Source organism: Peromyscus maniculatus, chromosome 1 (genome assembly GCF_049852395.1).
Source record: "Peromyscus maniculatus bairdii isolate BWxNUB_F1_BW_parent chromosome 1, HU_Pman_BW_mat_3.1, whole genome shotgun sequence".
NCBI lineage: Eukaryota > Metazoa > Chordata > Mammalia > Rodentia > Cricetidae > Peromyscus > Peromyscus maniculatus.
This window is the reverse complement of record NC_134852.1, coordinates 59,864,578-59,882,303: the sequence shown is the minus strand read 5'-3', so window position 1 is coordinate 59,882,303 and position 17,726 is coordinate 59,864,578. Positions and strand designations below refer to the sequence as shown.

Sequence of the window (17,726 nt, the reverse complement as noted above, 5' to 3'; positions counted from 1 at the left end):
AGGCCAGAGCATCGGTTTTGTGATCACAGCTTGTCTATGAGAAAAAGGAAAAAAAAAAAAAAAGGCAATGTGCATTGTTGAATGACAAAGGAAATGGGGCGGAAAATTAAAGAATCTTTCCACAATGGTGAAGAGGATGTGGTACCCATAGCTTTGATTTGAAATCCACAGAGGGCAGGGAGCTCCTGTCTGTAGGGTTATTTCTGCACTGCCTGCCCCCTTTCCCCTTCCAAAACCATAAGTGCTTCTTTCTTAGTTCATCCTCCACCGGGGGAAATATTTTCGTCTTCATGTCCCAGGGTTACAGATGGCACTGGCGAGTTGAGAAACACGGATTCCATTTACTCCCCTGTGTATTTTGCGTCTGGACCTGGAATGCGTGCATCTGTGTATGCAGATGCATATATTTTATTTTTAATGCTGCCATGACCTTTTTTTGTTTTGCACGAACTTGACGTTGTGTTTGCAGGATTGCAGTACTTCCAAGGAAATGAATAAGCAACCAGCCAACAGCCTGGAGGCAGCAGTGCCGGGCCACCGGGATAGCCCCCGTGCACCCAGGACCAGCCCTGAACAGGACCTGCCTGCCGCCGCCGCCGCCGCCGCCGTGGCTACAGCCGCGGCGCCACGTGTGCCCAGGTCGGCTTCCACCGGCGCCCAAACTTTCCAGTCCGCGGATGCGAGAGCCTGCGAGGCCCAGCAGCCCGGAGTAGGCTTTTGTAAACTCAGCAGCCCCAGGGCACAGGCGACCTCCGGGGCCCTCCCGGACTTGAGCGAAGGGCACAGCGCACAGGCCAACCCCCCTTCCGGGGCCGCTGGGGCTGGCAACGCGCTACACTGCAAGATCCCAGCTCTGCGTGGCCCGGAGGAGGACGCGAACGTGAGTGTGGGCAAGGGCACGCTGGAGCACAACAATACACCAGCTGTGGGCTGGGTGAACATGAGCCAGAGCACAGTGGTGTTAGGTACCGATGGCATCGCATCGGTGCTTCCAGGCAACGTGGCTACCACTGCCATACCGGTAAGCAAGTCACCAGAGGCTGCCTGCCTGCTGCTCTCCAACCGCGGGAAGGGAGCTGGGCCCTGGCGGGTGCACGTATGCTGATGGGGAAATGGGTTGGCAATGCCAGGTGGTGGATGCTGGAGGCAGCTTTGGGGCTTTGGAAGCTCGCACTGCTGGGGGCGGGGGTCAGGCCGTCAGTTAAGGTTTTGTGTGTGTGTGTGTGTGTGTGTGTGTGTGTGTGTGTGTGTGTGTGTGTGTGTGCAGCGACCGTGCCAGCAAGGTTCGGACTTGCCCTTCTCAGCCTCAGCGGTAGAACCGGTGCAGAACCGCTAAATAAAAGCAGATAGATTCTACATCTTGCAACAGACGTCCCCATCCTATCAATGTCTGGGTCTTTTTGTTTCTTCAAAAATCAAAATTCCGATTCAAAAAGAAGCACGGAGACAAGCCTGGCTTGGTAGGGGAGGTGGATGTAGCTTATTCTTGAGGGCTTTTCTGGGTGAGCCAAAGTTGCAACCTGTGAACTCTTTTAATGGGAGGCCGCTGAAGTTTATTAAGCATCAGGGTCTCTTAACTTGGGCCCTTCCAAATCTCAGTATCTAATTTTTAATTTTTTCCCCTAACAGAGACTCTCACTTCCATAAGGTTCAGTTCAGGCCCTTCCCATTTGTATCTCTCCTGCATTTACCCCTTAGCCAGAGATAGGAAAAAGCCTCCAGAGCGGACCCCCATCTCCGGACCAGTGATAAAGGCAATCTTTCCTCCACATAGGCTTTGTCTCACCCCAGCGGCTTCTCTTCCTTTTCTGATTTCTTCTTTCCCCCATGCTGTTTCAGACTCCAGCTCTTCTCCTTCCAGGGCCTGCCTTTCCTCCAGCTCCCCTTCATCCTTGGACTCATGGGCTAGGTGTGTGGCCAGAGCTCAAGCTGCGAGTGGGCCAGATTACCATCACACGAACCATGTAGGGCTCAGAGCTTCCTGTCCCGAATCACCACCCTCCCCCAACATACATAGTAGGAACTCAGTCGTCCAGACATCAGGGTAACTGGAAAGAACCTTACATCTGCATGTTTCTTTGCTTTGGGCATTTCTTTCTAGACCCTTGTTCTGCGTATATTATGTGCTTTTTAACAGCATGGACCCAGCAGCAGAATAGAAAATATGTTTCACACACCTCTCTTTACCTCTGCACTGCGACAAAAAAGAGCTGGAACTTGTCAGCATACCTTGTCAGCTGTGTTGGAGGGTGGGGCTAGGGGTGGAGACTGTGTGCGGTGTGCCGGTGGAACAGCAAGGGAACTTTAAAGGGCCAGAGAGGCCTTAGAGTACCAACCTTTCAGGCCTTCTGACACTCACTCAGCCCTTCTTCTCCTGCTCCTAGGCTGTCTTCTCTCTTGACCATTACCGCTTTATCATCCGTGACCGGGAGGCCCTGAAGTACTCCCAGCTGGCACTGGCTAGGTGATGGGTGGCTGGGGAGCACCTCCATGTCTAGGTGTCAGGAACACTTTCAGAGTTCACGAAGGGTGTCCTCCCCATTCTTGTGCTGAGGCTTTCTAGAATCAGGTACACATGAGCTTGGAGCCATGAGCTCTGAGAGTTACAGACTATTTAAGCTGACAGATGCCTCAGAGACAGGTATTCAGAGCCCCCCCCCCACCTTTGTCTAGATGTGGACACAGGCTGAGCCCAAGCCACTTGCAGGGAGCTGCCTTTGCTTAGTAGGAAAAGCTAGATCAGAAGTCATGGTTTTGGCTGGCCTGTCTCTTACCACATCAATCTTCTCTATTCTCTCTCTTGTTCCAACCCCAGTTCTCTGTCTTGCCCATTTCCCTTGCTCCAGGTTTGAAGGATGCACCTTTTGAAATTAGCTGACTGGACAGGTTTTGCCTGGGAGCTTTGGCAGAGAAAGTGAGGCAGGGGCTGTGGCTGGCTTTAAGCATTGCAGTTCTTGTTTCGGCACACATTTTGAAGAAAGCGCTGAGGAAGGATGTGCAGTGAGGGCTGTTTTTAATGGTGGGGGGAAGAATTGGTTAGGAACTTGCTTGCTGGGAACTCCAGGCATGATACTGGGGGGTCTGCTTGCCATATGAACTCCTGATGAGAGGTTGGGTATGAAGGGAGAGATGTGCTTGCTTACAGGAACAGGGTTTGGGGGAAGGCTGCTTGCTGGTGTGCCCTGACTGTAGGGTTTGGGAAACAGGGTCAGAGGTCTGATTAAAGTGGATCTTTACAATAAAACTTGGGGGCCTGCTTGCTAAAAGACTCAATGCAGGGGTGAGGGGTGAGGGCTCTGCTCGCGGTTGCATCCGTTCTTCAGATTTGGGATCCTGCTTGCCGATGCATCCTCTGTTGGAAATTGGGGGTCTGCTTGCGGGGGAAGGACCCTCAGCTGTGGGGGGAGGGCGGAATGGGGCCTGCTGAGGACCTACCTGGGTCTGCTATCCGACAATGTGCTTTTCCGCCCTCAGGAGGACGAGCAAGGGGATGAGAATAAGGCCCGAGGGAACTGGTCCAGCAAACTGGACTTCATCCTGTCCATGGTGGGGTACGCAGTGGGGCTGGGCAATGTTTGGAGGTTTCCCTACCTGGCCTTCCAGAACGGGGGAGGTATGGCTTTTCAGCTCTTTCCGCCTGCGGAGGGGGCGGGCACTGGAGGGTTGGGGGAATGCATCCGAAGACCTTAGGCAGCGGTTGGGGGGAAAGCTTGGGACAGCTTGGTCCTCTGCAGGCCGGACTGCAGGAGCGAATGGAACCCGCTGGATTTCAGAGCGGAGATGGGCTCAGCTGAGGCATAGGCCTCATTGGGGGTCCTCTACTGGCCCAGACTGGGGACTGGGGCACAGCCAAGTGTACAGGGAAGCAGGGATGTTCGAACTCTAGTTAGATGTCGAGTAGTCAGGAAGCATGGGCTTAATCGCAGGAAATGCACCTTAGAGCCAGAAGTCCTGCCGTCCTGGAGGTCGTCCTGGAGGTCGTCCTGGAGGTGTTTGCCTTAAGGTTGTAAGTGGGAAATGCGAGCCTCCTTCTCGGTTGGAGACTGCGAAATGAACAACCGTGGCAGAAGGCAGGGTGCAAGCAAGCAGTGCGGAGCATGGGGGCGTACCTAATCAGAGGCTCCTTGGGAGCACCCCACCCCAACTCCCCTTCTTGGGAAGAGGCAGGAGGTATTTTAATTTTAGTTAAGTCATTTAGCAAAGACGAATCTTCTTCCATGTGTCCTCACTGTGTGAAAGACGCTGCCTTTGAAAGAAGAGTGGGGGCGCCATGGAGCACGCATTAGAACTCACAGGATCTCGGGTGTACCCACCAGGAAGGGATAAATACAAACAGGGTCCCTTGGCTTGCCGTCTGAAGTCGAGGCGAGGGGCTGGCAGCATGCCCCAGGCCAGCTGACAAGGACCCTCCAGGAATTCAACCTCTACAGGACCAAAAGTGCAAGAAGCGCGCCCCTCGCCTAGTCCTCTGGCCCGGGCTTAGGCTCGCGTCAGGAGGTATTTGGTGTCTGGAGTGGAGCCCGTGCTGCAGCAGGAAACAGTTACGATGTAAAATAGAAGACACTTTCCTCCATGCCCCGCACCTCCAGTTTCGAACAAGGCACTTGACAAGTACTAATGCGGCCTGCGGAGTGTTGGCAATCAGGGGTGCTCTGGAAAACTAAGAGGACTTAGGAGCCCCAGCTGGGTTTCCATTATTTTTATTTTCCCCCAGCAGGGCGTCCTTAGGGCTGAGTGCAGGGGTGTGGGAGGAGGTGCTGGTCCTTGGGTCGCAAGGACCTGGTGGGGGGTTTGCGTGTTGGGGATGGAGCGAGGGGAGGGATTCCAGCAGAGAGCTTTTGCCCATGCAAAGGCTTGCCCTTGATTCTCCCGGTCCTGAGGGCCTTAAGGGGCTGCGGAGAATAGCGGAGGCTTTGTCCGCAGTGCGGCTCAGGCGCCCCACAGCCTGCAGCAAGAATTGGGAGCTAGGCTCTACCTCCTCAGGACAGGAAGGGTTGCACAATGAACATTTTTATTTTATCGTAAAAAAAATTTCTATCCAGAGAGAGTAGAAAAGGAGCCCAAGCCTACACCCTAGTAGTTCCTGGCAGCTGCTGGGACCTTCCCTCATGGAGGCTCTGGCAGGAAACGCCCTTCTGTGGGGCCAACCCAGAAGAAGTCAGGGGAAAGAGGAGGGAAAGAGGAGGGAAGTGGTTACTTCATCTGGGCAGTCAGTCTTATGGACTCTGTTATCTCTACTCCCCAAATTGACCTTGCCTCCTGCGAGGGTATTCCCTGGTAATTCCCTCCAGGCCTGGGAATCCTTGCAGAGAAAGAGCTGCCCAGAACCCAGAAAGGCAGTAGGGGCCCTGCCTCTTCCTCTGGGCCTTCTGAGGAATCAAGTTGAAGGAGAATCACTTCTGGGGGCTCACAGTCTGGACAAGACAGCCACATAAATATTCTGAAGAGAAGGACACTTGGGGCAAGGGACTGTGGGAAGACTTCTCCCCAGAAGGAGGGCTGAGAAGTGAGCTCTACAAGGAGAAGGAAGCTGAGACGTTTGCAAAGGTTGTGTGGTGGTGGTGGTGTGGCCAGGAACTTGACTGAGTGAGTGGCCATCCAGCTGCCCTCAGGAAGAGCAGGCCAAGCTCTGGAGGGGCTGGGGGTGGTGGTGAAGGGGTGTGATTCCCTTGGATTACTCAACAGGAGGCTTTCTAATTCCAGTTTAGCTGAACTTAAGTCCTTAGAGGGCCTAGGCATTGACGGGAATCCACAGAATCTGCCTCCAGTGAAAGGCATGGATTTATGGAACCATGGAAGGACTTAATTTGGAGGGTGGGAGTGGGAAATGAAGCATTGTAAAGAACAAAAGACCATTAGCACACAACTTCCTGTCCGGTAGGAAATTGAAGCAAGTATTGAATTCCAATGTATATTTCTATGATTTTTGGAAGAAGACCCCAAACCACCCTGTGGGTGCCTTCTGTTAAGCTGGGACACCAAAAGCTTCTTCAGTTTATTATAAGGAGCCCAGTCCCAGTCCAGAGGGTTAAGTTGGGCCAGAGCCCTGCCATGCCTCCTGACTCTTCCTTCCCACTTTCTTTCCAAGGTGCTTTCCTCATCCCTTACCTGATGATGCTAGCGCTGGCTGGCTTGCCCATCTTCTTCCTAGAGGTGTCGCTGGGCCAGTTTGCCAGCCAAGGGCCTGTGTCCGTGTGGAAGGCCATCCCAGCTCTACAGGGTGAGTGCAGTTCTCCTCTCTCCCTCCTGGCCCTGCCTCCCTGCCTCCCTGCCACCTTCTAGATTTAGGGAGGGCACCTGCTCTGTCCCTTCTCCCCTTGATCATCTGCCATTGTGGGGTCCTGGGCAGATTGTCTCCATTTCCCTGGTAGACAGTGTCCACTCCACTGCCTGTGCTTCCACCTGTGTGGAGCGTCTGTGTGAGTCTGGCGTGGGGTGTGGGACGACATGAACACGGGTCCTTCACCTTTGCAGGCTGTGGCATTGCGATGCTCATCATCTCCGTCCTCATAGCCATATACTACAACGTGATCATTTGCTACACACTCTTCTACCTGTTTGCCTCCTTTGTATCTGTGCTGCCCTGGGGCTCCTGCAACAACCCATGGAACACGCCAGAATGCAAAGATAAAACCAGACTTTTACTAGGTAAGTTTGGGCCTATGTAGCTGCATGTCTTATGCAGTTCAGTCATACAACAGATACTCAGCACTTACTATGCAGGGAAGCCAACCCCCCCACTAGGTTGTGGGACAGAGAGGCGAATTCAAACATCCAGACATCCTTAAACTCTAACACTTAAGAAAAAAGCTCATGGCAAAAGGGGCTGGGAGAGAGGAAAGTCTTGTTTGCTCCCAGAGAGCTGGTGTGTTTGTTAAATGTGCAGGTTAACACTCCTACTCGGGAGGCTGGCTTTATTACTGAAGCCAGGAAATTTGCATTTTTACTCTCTAGGACCTTGTTTTGTTTCATTGAGTGCTTGTCGGCCCAGCTGTGTGATTTTTTTTTTTTTTCCAAGATCCTCCTTGCAGACTTCTCAAACCAATGGCACAAGTTTTAGATTCCAGGAGCCCCACACAAGGGATTCCTGAGCTCGGTGTGCAGACTGTGACCCAGACTCTGCTAGACATGCACATAGTACGAGGGCCAGGGAGAGGGCCGCCTGCCTGCTGTGGGGAGAGAGGAAAATTGTACTGGGCATATGAAATCCACGGGATCCAGGAGTCTGGGAATACATTTTCAGTTTATTGGGTGGAAGGAAGGAGTGAATGCCAGGAGACTTGGGAAATAGAAATAGTGACTTTTCTGTATTCCGTACCCTACTTCCTTATGTTGACCAGAGAAAAGATGGGGGATATGACAGCAGCAGTGAAAGTGTTACATCCGTGGCAGCGGCGGTGGGAGGCTGGATAGTGTTGGTCACTTTGGGAAACTATGGTCACTTTAATAGGTACCTATAAGCAAAAGCTCTCTCCCAGGATAGCATGGTTTTCCATGTAAGGTGGGTTCTCACTGAGGACAGCTGTACATGATCTCTGTGATCTGTTGGTAATGCTCACTCACTTCCCCAAACAGTTCTTTCCCCTACAGAGCCCATACCTTGCAAAACTTGGACACTATTTGCCCCTGTGGGTGTGTGAACAGCATAAAATGAGTTCTTCCTTCCTGAATCAGTTACTTTCTGTTGCTATGATAAAACACCAAGGCTCGAGGTGAGTTTTGGAAGAACGAGTGTATTTTGCCTTATGGTTCGTTCCATTGTGAGGGAAGGTCCAGCAACAATTGGCAGGCATCACATCAGGAAACAGAGAACAAACTGGAAATGGGGTTTCTTGTAAGGGTTCTAATGCTGTGATGAGACACCATGACCACGGCAACTCTTAAAAAGAAAGTATTTAACTGGGGGCTTGCTTATAGTTTCAGAAGTTTAGTTTCCCATCAGGGTGGGGAAATGGCAGCATGCAGGCAGACATGGTGTTGGAGAAGTAGGTGAGAATTCTACATCCAGATCCCCAGGTGTGCAGAGTTTGGACTGAAGGGACGCATCTCTATTGTTCCTCTCTTTTGGTCTCATTCAGAACTTCTCCAGGTGGAGGCTGGGTGTGGCGTGTGTGTGTGTGTGTGTGTGTGTGTGTGTGTGTGTGTGTGTGTGTAAAAGCACTACAGTGTAAACTGTGTCCTTAGCTATGGGATGATATCTTGAGACTACAAAAGGCAGTAGGAAGACAGAGACTGGGCCTGGTGTGGGCTTTTGAAACCTCAAAACCCACCACAGTGACACACTTCCTCCAACAAGGCCACACCTCTTAATCCTTCTCAAGTAGTGCCACTCCCTGATGACTAAGCATTTAAATGTATGAACCCATAGGGGTCATTCATATTCAAACCATTACATGAGGCAATGCTATAAACCCTCAAGCCTGCTCCTCTAGCAAGGCCACAGCTCCTAAACCTCCCCAAACAGCACCACCACCTGGGGACAAGAACATGAGTCTATGGGGGACATCTCTCACTGAAATCACTATACCTCCTATAGACCCAAGGTATCATTCCATAGCGAAGGACACAGTTTACACTGTCGTGCTTTTACACAGACATACATGTAACACCCATGCTGCACCCAGACTCCACCTGGAGAAGTTCTGAGTAAGACCCAAAGAGAGGAACAATAGGGATGCATCCCTTTACATCTGGAAGTGCTCAGGAATGGGGCCTGGGGGCTTGCACAGGTTCCCAGTATAAGATTCCACTCTGAATACATGACTAAGGTTAAGTGTCCCTCAGGATCTGTGGGACTCAGTGTCCTCTTACTGTTCCCCTCTTTGTAGTTGTTTTTTGTTTTTTTAAACTCTTTACTCTTTGGGGGGCTATGTCCCACTCCTCGGGTCCATGAAAGCCAAGCCTAAAGCTTGCTACCATGGAGGTAGCTGACCCAGAACTACATTCAACCCCCCAGCTCCGGAATGCCAGGGCCCTGCACTGTGGCAGGCATTTTTTTTTTACTTAGTTTTTTGTTTCTACTTAGCATGAAGAAGGCTGTTAAAGCACTCTACTGTATGGCACAGTTTTTTAAAGGAGCTGTATTTTTTTTTTTTTTTTTAGCTTTCGCAGGCCCTGTGTGGAAATTCAGGCCTCAAGCTGGAATACCAAAATGTAGTTTTTGTGTGTGTGTGTGTGTGTGTGTGTGTGTTTTTTTTTTTTTTTTCTCTTTACTCTTTGGGGGCCCACCACTCAGCTCCCAAATAAATACATGGAGACTTATTCTTGCTTATGAATGCCCGGCCTTCAAATGGCTAGTTTCTAGCCAGCTTTTCTAACTTAAATTATCCCATTTCTCTTTAACTACATTTTGCCTCTGGGTTTTTACCTTTTTAAATTCTATCTATCTTTCTTTTCTCCTTCTTACTCCATGTCTGGCTGGGTGACTGGGTGGCTGGCCCTGGTGTTCTCCTCTCCTTTTCTCGCTCCTCACTCTCCTCTTTTTCCTAGATTTCTTCTCCTATTTTTTTTTAAGATTTATTTTATTTATTATGTATACAGTGTTCTGTCTGCATGTTTTGCCTGCACACCAGAAGAGGGCATCAGATCTTATAGATGGTTGTGACCATGTGGTTACTGGGAATTGAACTCCAGACCTCTTTTTTTTTTTTAATAATTTTTTTTAAAGATTTATTTATTTATTATATATACAACATGTATGACCAGAAGAGGGCACCAGACCTTATTACAGATGGTTGTGAGCCACCATGTGGTTGCTGGGAATTGAACTCAGGACCTCTGGAAGAGCAGTCGGTGCTCTTAACCTCTAAGCCATTTCTCCAGCCCTCTTCTCCTATTTATTATCGCTGCATGCCAACCTGCCTATTTCTCTCTTCTGTCTTGATATTGGCTACTCAGCTCTTTATTAGACCAATTAGGTGTTTTTAGACAGGCAAAGTAACATAGCTTTACAGAGTTAAACATATGCAACACACCTTTGCATCAATAAACATACATTCCACAGAATAAATGAATAATTTTCTCAGGGCAAAACAGTGGCACCCCAACCTGACAGTTGCTTATCGGAATCACCTGGGAATGAGCAATATCACTTAAGGAACAATCTTGATGAATTAAAAATAGACTGTGGTGGTGAGTCTAGGGATCAGTATTTAATTCTCAGATCTGGACTTAGGATGTATCTCAGTTGACAGAGTATTTGCCTGTCAGGCATGAAACCCTGAGTTTGAGCCACACCATGGCATAAACTTGGTGTGGCAGCACATGCCTGTGATCATCCCAGCACCCTGGAGGTGGAGGCTGGAGGAATGGAAGTTCAAAGTCATCCTTGACTGCATAGCAAGTTTTGGGCCGTGTGGGTTACATGAGATCCTGTCTCAAAAAAGAAACAGTAGTTTTTGCTCAGGTCCAGTTTTTGCTCACTTCCTTTTTGTTTTCTTGCTGTTGGGGACTGAACCCAGACATGTGCTCCTCCATCGAGCAACACCCTCCCCTTTCAGAATAGCAGTTTTGGAATGGAGTGGCCCCCCTTCTTTGCTCCATGCAGCAGTTACCACTAATATCTGTGATATCTTGGAGAGACCCACTTGGTAGCTCTTCCCAGAACCACAACCAGCAATCAGCTGCCAGAATGTCTTCCTGGAAACATCTGCCAAGTTTAGAGCAAGCACACTTTCCAGGAACTGCAGTCTGGAGTGGAGACACCTCATGCCATAGGCCTTCAGAGCCCAGCTTGTCTTTGCCAGACTGTGGCTGGAAGGGAAGTCCCATTCTACAAGTAAGTGCTGGATCGAGCTGTTGCCTAGATTCAGGCTCCATGGATGCTTTCCAGAACTTGCCTGAGGGACCACATGGTCACAGTGATCAGTGTCCTGTGACTGTCCTCCAAGTGGGAGTCTTCAGAAACACACAATCCTCTACCAATAAGGTCTACTATTATCCATACAGCATACTAAACCAGCCGCCCTCATTGTACCCTGATCTCTCTGAGAAGCTCACTGAATTACCAACATGAATATGGACAAGCCTACAAAGGCACTTCTTCTTTGCTTGCATTGTACAGGTGAAAAACCTTGAGCATAAGTGAGTCCGAATATGCATGCCTTTTAAGGCAATGGACTTACCTCAGGGCTAACTACTTTCCAGTCCACAAGACTGCTTCATAAGTACCATTTCCATCCTTCCTGAATAGAGCCCTATGAATTATAGATGGCGGGTGACATGACTTTTTTTTTTCCTAGGTGGCTAAGTGGATTTTCAAGCTGAAACTGTAAGTTGCAAGGTAGACCCAGGTCTGGACTTCAGTCCACGCGACCCCAGATTTCTGCTTGTCCAGGGTGCTTAAAGAATCTTTGGTCCTTGTGTTCTAGTCTATCAAGTCCCAGTGAAGTGAGATCATCCCAGGTCTTTTCTAAGTGATGTTTATTGTTGATAATCTGCAGGTATAAAGAAACCTTATGTGCACAATAGTTAAGCTAGTGATTCTACAACCAGTCATCCATGTAAAGGAGACATTGGCAGCCAGTAAGTTCTGCACAAAATAGCTAATTGCAGCCATAGTCACAGTGTTGGAAAACAGTAGGAACTTAGTATGAGCCCAAAATTCACATAGTGCATTAATTCTATAGTTCAAAGAAATTATGGCTCATCCAAAGGTTAAGCTATTCTATAATCATTAAAAATAAGTATTCATAAAGAATGGGGAAATTGTCACCACATTATATTAAAAGTAAGATGTATGTTCACAGTGGGATTTTATCTTTATTAAAATTACCTACATGGATAGAAAGCATAAGAATGTTAACAGTTTGGGGCCATTCTGTGCTCCATTTTCCGTCATAGACATGCACTTACTGTGTAGTTTATAGGTGTGTGTTCGTTCTTTTTAAAGTGACCTGGGTATTAGAGACTGGGCCAGGCACGTGAATGATGCCCCAAGAGACAGGCATGACCCAGCTCTGTTTGGCTTCATGTCCCTCCAGTGTGGCTTGAAGTAAACCTGAGAGGCAAAGGGATGGAGGCCTGGCCTGGCTAGGCTTCTACTCACCAGCTACACACACAGCTGGAGCTCAGAGCACAGGCAATGGGCATATTTCACCCTCATTCCCAGGAGACTGTGGATGGATGAGTCAATGCCCACCACATCCTTGGCCAGGGTTTTACCTTTTTTTTTTGTTAGTTAAACAAAACAAAGTATCAGTCTCCCCCATCTTTGCATCTGCAGCCTCACAGCCTCTGTGTCAACTGTACACGGTGGTGGTGGGGTCTACACCTGGGGCCAGGTCCTCCTTGGTAGGGCTGTCACTCCTGGTGTGGTTTTGAGGTGACTTAGAAAAGGTGACAGTAGCCTGATCTACACAGACTTAGGTGGCTTTAGAGCCCTTCTGCTTGGCCCAACTGTTGGGAGTTTGGACAATAGCTTTTCCCATGTTGTCCCCGAGATGGACACACAAGCTAGGCTTCTTTGGGAGATGGGCCTGCTGCCCCCCATCAGTGTTCCCCAAATGACCCCCCAGCACACCCTCTCAGCCCCATAACCACCTCCTTTCCCCCAGCCTGGCATTCTAGGAGAGGTGATGAATGAATGAATGGCTTGACATTGTCACCTTCACACACAGTGGGTGGACGTTTGTCCCATGCCTGGTGCTGTTGGGATCATGCTGTCTGATTGCTTATGTCACCATGCAGAAGCTAAGTACTGTGCCCACTCCAGACTGAGGCCAGCCCTGGGTCTACTCCAGAGAGAGGTAGATTATGCTCAATCCTTTTTATCTACTTTTTCCTTCCTCACTGTTTTTATTAAGACAGGGCCTTGCTCTGTAGCACAGGGGGCAATCCTCCTGTCTCAGCATCACTAAGCTAGTATTGTCTAAGGTGCAGCTTGCAGAACAGGCTACTGCTTAGGCTGGCAGCCCTTCGAGGATCTGCAACGGAGGACAATTTGTCCCTGCCCTGCAGAATGAGTCCAGCCACTGTTTTGTGCAAACAGGGCCGTAGCTGGGTCAGTTCAAATGGGAACAGTATAAACACCATTTCTATTTCTGGAATGGCTTAATTTTCATTAGAACTTTAATTAAATGATCCCTTTTCTCCCCGGTCTTTCCTGTGCTTTCATTTATTAATAATTGCCCGAGTAAAGAGAATCCCATTCCAACAGCTTTCCAATTTAGCTGATCATTATCGCTGTTCTTTGTTCGGGGTTGCTGGGCCGCGGAGCTCTGATGAGATGGCCTGTCACCACTTCTCCCCCAGACCGAAAAGGGCGGAGCGCCGGGAAGCACGCTCCTGCCACCCAGTGGTGAGAAGAGACGTTGCAGGCGGCTTAAGGTTGCTGGTGCCTCTGCAGCGTTACTGCGGAACCAGGAACCTGACCTTGGGAGGCTGTGCTGGTGCTGAGCCTCAGGACAGCCACGATGCACGATGGGAGTCTTTACAAGGGCAATTTTGGAAGCAGGCAGGGAGCCCTGAGTTCCTAGCAGAAAGGTTGCCTTTTTTTTTTTCCCCTTTTTCTGCCGAAAGGATCTGGATGGAACTTTAATATCCTGGTTCAGGTTGCTTTTGGGAAGAAGAAATATTCCCAGCAAAGTTTGATAGTTGTCAGTCTGGAATCCTCCTGGGACTGTTTTTCCTTTTTTCAATCAATTATTATTAAAGAACATAATATTGAAAAGGCGAGTGTTAGGGGGACATCGAAAAACAAATTCTCAGCCCGAGATTTGGCAGAGCTAGGTTCGGTTTTGCATCTGGGGAGGAAAGAGGCTGCTGCCATTTGGTGAGGAGCAGCCAGTGGTGATCACCACACAGGGCAGCTTCCTCCTAGCAAAGAATGATCCGATGTGGAAAGTCATGGTATTTCACAGAGGAATCCCAGTCGGAGGAAGCAATCAGCAGGGAAGGGGTTTGATGATTGTCCTTTGAACCTTGCTTGGTTGAGATAAGGTTGACCTCACACTCCTGGCAGTCCTCCTGTCTCAGCCTGCCAAATGCTGGGGTTATAGGTGTGTACCACCACAGGGGGTTTAATGTGCTGCTGGAGATCGAACCCAGGGTTGTGTGCTGCTAGGCAAGCGCTCTGCCAACTGAGCATCATCACCAGCCCATGTTGTCTGAATCATCACTTAGTGGTCTGACGGGCCTGGGGCTGGGGAGGAGCAGCAGGTAACTGAGGCTGGCCAGTGTGTTCCTGGGAAGCGATACTGAGCACTGTCCACTCCATGGACAGGTACAGTGGTGAAGATTGAGTTACTGCTAGGATTTACTGAGCATGGGTTTTTAAACTCCTCACTGGTCTTGGTCCCTGCAACAGCCCCATGATCAAGGTCAAGATCCAGACATCCTCAGCAGCTGGGGGTGCTCTCAGCCCGGTGGAAGCCCAGACCCCTACTGTGGTCTCTGTGGTTGCACTCACAGAGGGTGTGTCTTGGCGACACACTGCATCTTCACCCCAAGCACTTGTCATTGTTTCTAGAACAATTTGAACTCCTCGTTCTTCCCAGTGTGCAAAGGGAAGATTACATGCAGATTCACTTTCTACATCTGAGCTAGAAGATCTGGAAAAGGTCAATGTGGATTGGTGGGGACACTCTGTCCCCTGCTCCCGTCACTCCTCATGTATGCCTTCCTCCTTTACCCTCCATCCTGGACTCGCCAGGTACCACGAGGCCTGCTGTTTTCAGAGCTGGGTAGATCAAAGTGAGGGTTCCAAAGAGTGAGTGCTCTGTCCTTCCTGGCTGGACTTGCAACCTTGGCAAGTGGCTGCAGTTCTGGGTGCCAGTTGATTCCAGGACTTAGGTGGGGTGATATAAGGCTTAGGGCCACGGACATAGAGTATTCCAGACAGCCCTGAGACATGGTCCTCACAGTGCCCGTTGTGCTGGTATTTGCTACTTGATATAACTGTGTTTTGGGAGTACCTGCGGGCTCTTTATTGAAAACATCCGTCCATTTGTGTTCATGCATTCCTTTTTGTGGCCCTGGGAATGGAGCCTGGGCCTTAGGCGTGCTAGGCTAATGCTTTACCACTGAGCTAATCCCCAGTTGTGCATCTATTTATGGATGCTGTTAGAAAGATATTGTGAGATGGTCAGAAAGATCCTATCTTCTTCCGGTTGAGGGTGAAGATAAAATTATCTATGCTTGCTGCCTCTAAGGAGGACTTCTTGAGCTGAGTCCAGCATGGCACCTGGAATGCTAATGCTTGCCTGATTGATTTTTCTCTCCTTATCCCAGGCCTTCTCAGCCTCCAAGATACTGACCATTTGGACCAGATATTTCTTTGTTGGGAGAGAACTGGCTTGTGCATTGTAGAGTTAGTAGCATCCTTGGTCTCTGTGCACTTGATGTCAATAGTGCCCAGCGTCTCCGATGCGAAAGTTAAAAATGCCCCATGATGACCAAATTCACTGAGGCACACTGTTAGGTCTTGTTGAAGGCTCTTTTGCACACAGTGTGGTCACGATGTCTGCTAACTCATGGGAGGGTGGGAAGAGCACAGCCCAGGTTCTCCGAGGACCTACTATGTGTTGTCTGTAGTACCAGGTGGTGTCTCAAAGTGGGGATTAGAAATTGTTCCTTGTTTGACACAGAATCTAGTCCAGGATGCACTAGAACTTGCTGTGAAGCTGAGTATGACCTTGAACTTCTGACCCTTTGGCATCTACCTGCCCAGTGTTGGGATTGCAGATGTGAGTCCTAGCACCTGGTTTTATGTGGTGCTGGGAATTGAACCCAGGGTTTCCTGTATGCTTGACAGTCTACCCACTGAGCTATATCCCAGCGCCCCGATCCTCCTGCCTCCGTTTGATGCTGCTGGGATTACAGGCTAGTGCTCCTGCTCTAGCCAGAGCGAGCACTTGCCAGCAAGCCTTCTGTAGCAACAGCACTTAAGAAGGAACTATGTCTGCTGGCGGTGGTGCACACCTTTGATCCCAGCACTTGGGAGGCAGAGGCAGGTGGATCTCTGTGAGTTTGAGGCCAGTCTGGTCTACATAGTGAGTTCCAGGGTTACACAAAGAAGCCCTGTCTCAGAAAACAAAACAAAACAAACAAAACAACAACAACAACAACAAAAGACAAGAGAAGAAGAGAAAAAGAAAAAAGAAAGGATGAAAAGGAAAAAAAGAGCTGTCTCGATGTTCGCCTCTGCTTAAGTGGATTTTATAACTCACTTGTCTTCTGTGGTGTCCTAAGGATCTGGGTTTGAATTTTGATCTCTTCTCGTTACCTATGGGACTTCAGTAGAGTTATTGACCTTTTAGAACCCCATTGCTTTACTTAAAAAATAATGTTTTTTGGGGGCAGGGTCTTACTGTATATTCCTTGGATAACCTAGAACTTGCTATATAGACCAGGCTAGCCTAGAACTCACAGAGATCCTCCTGCCTCTGCCTACCGATTAAAGCGGTATTTTCCCATTTTGAAGATTCCAGTGCTACATAAATGTGGGTTTTAGTTATTAGTATAAAGTATTGCAGGGCTGGGGGCTGCGGGGTGAGAAATGTGCTCTGCTGATATTTCCCCATTATTCCCCAATGCGTAGCACTCTGGCTTTTGATCACAAGTAGGCAGAGAGATGTAGCCAGAAGTTTTCTCTAGTCCTGTGGAATCATTCCCACCCTCGTCCCACAGCTGCTTGGTCCCAAATAAACATACACAGGCTTATATCATTTTTAAACTATGGCCATGGTAGGCTTCTTCCTATCTAGTTTTTATATCTTAAATTAACCCATTTCTATAAATCTATGCTTTGCTACGTGGCTTGTGGCTTACCAGTACGTTTATATCTTGCTTCTCATGGTGACGGCTGGCAGCGTCTCCTCTGCTCTGTCTTTCTCCTTCTTCTCCATTTGTTTGGATTTCCTGCCTGCCTCTAAGCTGCCCTGCCATAGGACAAACGGCTTTATTTATCAACCAATCAGAGCAACACATTTTCACAGCATACAGAAAGACACTCCCTCATCAGAAACCCTGTCTATTCTCCATACACACCTCATTGTTTCTACATTGCTCTCTCCTGAACAGATTCCTGTGTTATCAGTGACCATCCCAAAATACAGATCAAGAACTCAACCTTCTGCATGACTGCCTATCCGAACTTGACAATGATTAACTTCACCAGCCAGGCCAATAAGACATTCGTCAGTGGGAGCGAAGAGTACTTCAAGTAAGCCTGGATGATAATTTGTGGACCAGAGTTGTGAGAGGGGTGGGTGGCCTCCTTCTGCACCCTCCTTGCTGATGCCAGTGATCAGAGAGGGAGACTGTGTCCTGGTGGGGCTTCGGAAAGTCATTTGCTGTGCGCGATGGGCCTGGAAATGAGGGGTGACTAAATGACAGCAGGGGAGGATAGGATCAGTACTGGGACGATCCATCATGCTGAGGAGAAAACAGTTCTAACCTTGACTCTTGCCATCCAAGCAGACATCTGCCTGCCAGGTAATTCTGTCTCCTCCAGAGAAGAGAAGACAAATGTAAGAAAACAGGCCGGGCTTAGGCTTTAGTTTAAACGAGGAAACAGCCCTCCCTCCCTCCCTCCCTCCCTCCCTCCCTCCCTCCCTCCCTCCCTCCCTCCCTCCCTTCCTCCCTCCCTCCCTCTCTCCTTCCCTCCCCACCTCCATCTCTTCCCTCCCTCCCTGTCTCCCTCCCTCCCCATTTTCTTCCTCTCCCTCTCCTTCCTTTCTTTCCTTTCATCTGTCTCTTCTACCTCCCCCCTCCATCCCCTTCCCCCT

The 17,726-nt window shown here is 49.3% G+C and overlaps 1 protein-coding gene across 1 annotated transcript in view; it reads left to right on the top strand.

Annotated features, from left to right (window-relative positions):
• Slc6a5 (solute carrier family 6 member 5) overlaps window positions 1-17,726 on the top strand; it is a 56,535-nt gene that overhangs the window by 1,249 nt on the left and 37,560 nt on the right. Inside the window, exons 2-6 of the mRNA XM_006990100.4 lie at window positions 470-1,021; window positions 3,475-3,613; window positions 6,089-6,220; window positions 6,475-6,648; window positions 17,020-17,161. Of these exons, the coding sequence (XP_006990162.1) occupies window positions 470-1,021; window positions 3,475-3,613; window positions 6,089-6,220; window positions 6,475-6,648; window positions 17,020-17,161 (1,139 nt within the window). The remainder of the gene's footprint in view (window positions 1-469; window positions 1,022-3,474; window positions 3,614-6,088; window positions 6,221-6,474; window positions 6,649-17,019; window positions 17,162-17,726) is intronic.